The 6043-nt window shown below is 40.7% G+C and overlaps 1 protein-coding gene across 1 annotated transcript in view; it reads right to left on the reverse strand.

The window, feature by feature from the left end:
* The window catches only part of SMCHD1 (structural maintenance of chromosomes flexible hinge domain containing 1), a 143987-nt gene extending 137950 nt beyond the window's left edge, over positions 1 to 6037 (reverse strand). The window contains exon 1 of the mRNA XM_019665107.1: positions 5584 to 6037. Coding sequence (XP_019520652.1) covers positions 5584 to 5760 — 177 coding nt within the window. The 5' untranslated portion in view covers positions 5761 to 6037. The remainder of the gene's footprint in view (positions 1 to 5583) is intronic.
* Between the last annotated feature and the right edge of the window lie 6 nt (positions 6038 to 6043).

The following is a 6043-nucleotide window of genomic DNA, read 5'->3' on the forward strand; positions in this document are numbered from 1 at the left end:
ACAGACAAGTTGTCCTTTTTGTCCTTCAGTCTAGTTGTGGAGGACATCATCGCTTCACTAGCCGCTCACTGCGGCTGCTGGCCGCTCACGCTGGCTGCTGGCTACACACGGTAGCCCATGGCAACCCACTGCAGCAGGGGCTGCAGCCTACCGCCGTCACCAGAGACTCACCGCAGCCCAGCTCCAGGTCAAGGTGTGTTCAGCATCTTGGCTGTAGAGGGCAGTGTCACTGGCCCTCATATGTGAGATCCGAACTAGGGCCCTCTGGCGTCCCAAGCCAGCTCTTAACCAACGCGCCACTCGGCCGGCCCCTACATTATGCTTTTATTCAAGATATACCCTTCTCTCTCCATATTTTTTATCTAAAATCTATCTTATCAGATGTTCAGATGTACACTAGTCTTTCATGTATCTACTAACCTGGCCTTGATTACAGATATACTCCCTCTGCCTCTGTCTATATGAAAGCAGGATAACATTTAATTTGGGTAAGAGTCTTGATCAGGCTTTTTCATTTTTATAAAAGCATTTCAATCCCACTTTCTTCTGAGTTAATTGTTAAAGCATATAGATCTGCCTTTAATGAATAATATAAAGTACCTATGCTTCATGTCTCTAGGGAGGTCAACTTCAAACTATCTGCTATCCAACCTCTCTCAAAAGCCAATTTTAATAAATATTTATGAAGAGCAATCCATAAAATATTCAAATACTTTAAATTATGTCCATGAAGTCAATCAAAAACTACATACCTCAGTGCACTGCTGGAAAACTGCAAACTAGCCTTAAATGTTTTGAGCTTTAGCATTATATCCAATGGCTGTGTCCCTGAAACACCCCCAGACCAGGGACACCCGTATTGCACTTCAATGAGAAATCTCGACAAGAATCCTGGTGGTAACTGGTTGAAGCAATTTGCACTACCCTAAGTAACACACACCTTACCTTGTATTAAAGACAAGATAAGCAGCCTTTCCTATCTGTAAGGATGTTGTCCATTTTATCACTCAGAATTTGTAAGGAATCTAGGAAGAAATTTTGCTCAAATCAAAGCTTTGCTGCCCTAAAAAAGGGAATGTTTTTATTTTAAGGATATTGTGGATTGTCTATCAATTATCTTTCCTTCTTTGTTTTGACCTCTAAGAAACTCGAAACTGATTTATGGTTCAACATTGGTGTAAGATATTATCAAATAAACTTTTTTATTTATTATATTTATTATTTATTTATTAACTCTCCTTAGGTTACTATTCTATTCTTTCCTACATCTTTTATTTTTTTCTTTTCATCTTTTGGAATTTTTAACATAACGTACCCTATGTACAACATTTTTTTGAAGAAGAAGAGATTGACTCATTAACTAAACACCTATAAACTATTAGGGAAGGCTCTTGCCCTCAAGGAGCATACAGTATAAAAAAAAAAGGTGCGATTGTATAACAAGTACCATGGTAGGGTAACAAGGTATAATGGAACCATACGAAGGAAAAAGTAGGGGTTTCCTCAAAATTGGGGTTGGAAAGAGGGTTTGCATACATGGGATTTAATGTCTGTCCATATTTAAGAACTAGCCAAATGGGTCATTTTGTAATCTTTGAGTCCTCAAGGCCACAAGGGCTCAGGTGGGTCAATAGCTAGCTGTTTACCACAGGTCTAAGGGATTCTTTCTGATCTGCCCTTTCCTCTTTCTTCCTCTTGATTGCTCCCTTTTTCCACAAAGTTAGTTTTCCCAAATAACAGTTTAGGACCCACAATACTTTCTAGCACTACAAACAGTTGTTGGTTTAAGTTATAATGAAAAGCTTTAATTTAGTGTACTATTTTTTCTCCTCCACCGAACAAGGAAAATGAAGGCTTTAGTAGATAGTGTGGGCATTGTAGAAGTTTTTTTTTTTAATTTAATTCATTAATTTAATTCAGTTTTTCAAGTATGTAATGGAGACAAGGTTACAGGATTAGGTGACATAATCTAATGGTGCTTTAAGAAGTAAATTCGCAAAAGAAAGTTAGGCTTCCATTTCGTTTTCTTACTAGCTCTTCCTTCACTAATCAAATTTAACCTTCATCTGTTGTAGTAGCAAAAAATGGGAAGAAGGTAGTAAAGAATTAGTCAAAGGAAATATTTTCCTTGATTTTCAAGGTAAAATATTGAAGGAATAAAGTGTATGTGTATACACTTCATTCCTTCAAGATACGTGTGTGTGTGTATAAATCTGTTCTCTATAACAAAAGAACTTCATTTTGAGGCAGAGTGGTATAACAGAAAATATGGATTCTGGGTTTGAATCCTAATTTGACTGTACTATCTATTTGACTGAAATTAAGTGAGTCTGTCAAGTGGAAACTCACTTTTGGAGAAAAGTGAGTTTCCACTTCTGTAATAAGAGGCTAACACTTCCCCTATCTAACACTTACTGAGACGTCTCACAGGGGAGAATTTATTTCTAGAGGGAAGGTAAATTAATACAGCCTTTTTGAAAAACAATTTAAAAATATGTATCAAGAGCTTTAAAAACATTCCTGACCTTTGATACAGGAATTTCACTTCTAAGATTATAAAGAAAGAAAAAGACATGAAAGACTATGTATTCAAAGATGTTTATCATGGCATTATTTAAAATTGAAAGTAAATGTCGACAAAAAGTAAAGATTCACACTTCATGGATGGGGTACAGGCTTGATCACTGCACTGTACACCTGCAGCTGATGCTGTATAATATTATGTCAACTATAATTGAATATATATATATATATATATATATATATATATAGTCACAGGATGTGGAGTATAGTGTGGGAGTGGAGTCAATGGAATTGTAATAGATATGTATGATATCAGGGGTGGGAGGGCAGTAGATGGGAGAGGGGGATTTTTCTGTGTGTAGGGTGAAAAGGATAACTATTGCATTGTGTTGTATACCTGAAACTAATTTAAAAAATAAAAAATAAAAAATAAAAAGATGGGCCGGCTAGGTGGCTCAGTTGGTTAAGAGTTCGCTCAAGAGTTTGTGCTCTGAGCAACAGCGGTTCGAGTCCCAGCCCGAGCTGAGCAGCCGCTGAGCTGCCAACAGATGGCAGAATGGCTCAGCTAAAAAAAATTTAAAAATTAAAAAATAAAAATAAAATAAATAAAAAGAAATGACCCCCCCTGACTAGTTTAGTACTCACCTGGCACTATACACAGTTATTACCATATTATTGACTATATTCCCTATGCTTTACTTTATATCCCCATGACTATTTTGTAATTACCAATTTGTATTTCTTAATCACCTTTTTCACCCCACCCCCACACCCCCTTCTACCTATCACCCCAACAAATCTAGTTCCCATCTGACACCATACATAGTTACTACAATACTGACTATATTCCTTATGCTATACCCTACATCCCCATGACTACTGTGTAACAATCTATTTCTACATCTTAATCCCTTCCCCTTTTTCACTCACTCCCAACCCCCTTCCCATCTGGCAACCATCAATATGTTCTCTGTATCTAAGAGTTTGTTTCTGTTTTGTTTATTTTGTTCTTTAGATTCCACATATAACTGGAATCATATTGCATTTGTGTTTCTCTAACATTACACTCAGCACAATATTCCCAGGTCCATCCATGCCACCGCAAATGGCAAGAACCCATTCCCTTCCATGGCCAAGCAATATTACATTGTATATATGTATCACCACCTCCTCTTTATCCGTTCTTCCATCAACAGATACCCAGGTTGCCTCACATCTTGGCCATTGTAAACTATGCTGCAGTGAACATACGGATACACATGTCCCCTCGAAGTAGCATTTGGATTTCTTCAGATAAATACCCTGAAGTGGGATTACAGGGTCTTTGTCTCTTGTTAAAGCCTTTGTTTTAAAGTCTATTTTGTCTGGTATAAATATTGCTACCGCCCTCCAAAAAAAAATAATAAAGATTCAGTTACACGAACAGTGGTTCTAAACAGACCATTTCAAACTTTATGAAGACTTGCATTAAAATAGAAAAATACCGACAATATTAAGTGAAAAAAAAGACTATAATATGCATTACAACTATTTTAAAAAATGTGGGTCTAGACCTGGGGTGGTGAACACACAATGCAATATACAGATGATGTATTGTAGAATTCTATAACTGAAAATTATATAATGTTATCAACCAATGCTACCCCAATAAATTTAACAATTTAAAAAAATGTGGAGTAAGGACAAAAAGAAATAGCCTCAAGTGCAAACAGTGGTTATAAGTTTTACAGTCAGTAAAGGTTTACTTTTTCCTTTTGGTTCCATATTTTCTTTAATGTGCTAATATTTTTACAACAAAAATAATAAACATTAAGAGTTTCCTTTTTGTGGGAGGGTTATGAATACAAAACATTCATCAAAAAAGATAAGCATTCTTTCATTCACTCTTCAAACACATGAGAATCTGCTATATCAAGGCACAGAATGAAATTCTAAGTTCATACATCTTTGTCTCCATTCAAATACTTAATCTAATTTGGGCACTGACTATGAGCCTGAGAGCTATAGACACTGGGAAGAAAGCTGTGAACAAATCGAAGTCCTTGCTCTCACATTCTTGCATACTATGGGTCTTGATGACAATCATTTCAGCAGCTGTACAGAGTTATGTCTCTAAAACAGTACTAAGTCATCAGCCTACTGAAGTTAAAACAGTTTCACAGAAACTTCTTTTTCCGGGGTAGCTAAGAGTTCTTTGTATGTTAACAAGAACCTCATATGATTAATGCAAGGATGACACTATCCCTTCTTTAAAGCTCAGGCACCATCATCACTTCATATCTATAAAACATTTCACAGTTTAAAGTTGGTTTTCCTACTTAGTCATTAATTTTTAAAGCAAACTAATAGATTGGGAATGTGTGTGTGTTCCACAGCTACCCATAGACAGACACCCTTAGAGTTAGTTCAGGTACACCCAGGGGCTAGAGTTCAGAAAACCAGAAGGGCAGCTCCACCAGCTAGGCTAACTTGGATAAATGTTCCCACTACGGAAGGACCCTGACAGCGCGGACCTGCAAACCTTCTCGACAAGACGACCGAAAAAATTACTCCATCATTTAATGAACCGAGGTAAATCGACTCCAGGAATTTCACAACTTTTAAACATCCAAACATTCCTAACAAAGCCATCACGGGTAACTCTTCTTCCCAAAAAAAAAAAAAAATTTAAAGTTCCACACGGAAAGAGACACAAGTAGCTTTCCCTCATGGAAGATGAGCTATAAGGCCTTTGACTTCTAAGGTCGTCACGGGCCAATTAAACCCGAGATCTCAAACCCTGAGCAGCGAGATAACCCTCACCCCGACACTCCGATTAAAGGGCAAGGAAGAGGGAGGCCCAAGGAGGCGGCGGCTCTGCACTTCGAGGTCCGGGATAGGAACGACCCAAGGCTTCCTGCTGCCCGGCCACGGAGACGGCCGGCACCGGGGAGGGAGAAGCCAAGGCCGCTGGACCAGGGCCGGGTGACAGGTTTATTGCCCTTAGTGAGAAACTTAGATTTCTTGTCACTCTCTCAACCCAAACTCTCCCCGCGCATCCCTCTTCGACCCTTCGCGTACCTTACACACACAGGCGCGGAACCCCGCGTAGTCCGAGCGCTCCCCGACCTGCACCACCCGGTCGCCGAGCTCCGACTCCTTCTCGCGCCGGTCGAACAAGTACACGGCCTTGCAGCCGTCGCCTCCGTCGCCCTCTCCAGTCCCCTCCGAGGGCCCGCCGCCGCCCGCCGCTGCCATATTGGGGGGAAAGGAGGAAAACCAGCAGCGCCGGCGCCTACCGCCGCCGCGCTCAGGGCCCAGGTACTGCTCTGCGCAGCGCCTTCAGCTCCAGTCCCCCAGGCGGTGCGAGGCCTCAACCCCAGCGCGTTGCGGCTCCTCCCTCGGCGGCCGCGGACGAGCAGCAGCTAGCGCAAGGATCACCCGGGAACCGATTCAAACGAGCTCCTACCCGGGCACCACGTCACTTCCGCGGCCCGCTGCTCCCAGGGAGGAGGGGGCACGTGGCTCGCTCCTCTTGGGG

This window comes from Hipposideros armiger, unplaced genomic scaffold (assembly GCF_001890085.2).
Source record: "Hipposideros armiger isolate ML-2016 unplaced genomic scaffold, ASM189008v1 scaffold_433, whole genome shotgun sequence".
Taxonomy (NCBI): Eukaryota; Metazoa; Chordata; class Mammalia; order Chiroptera; family Hipposideridae; genus Hipposideros; species Hipposideros armiger.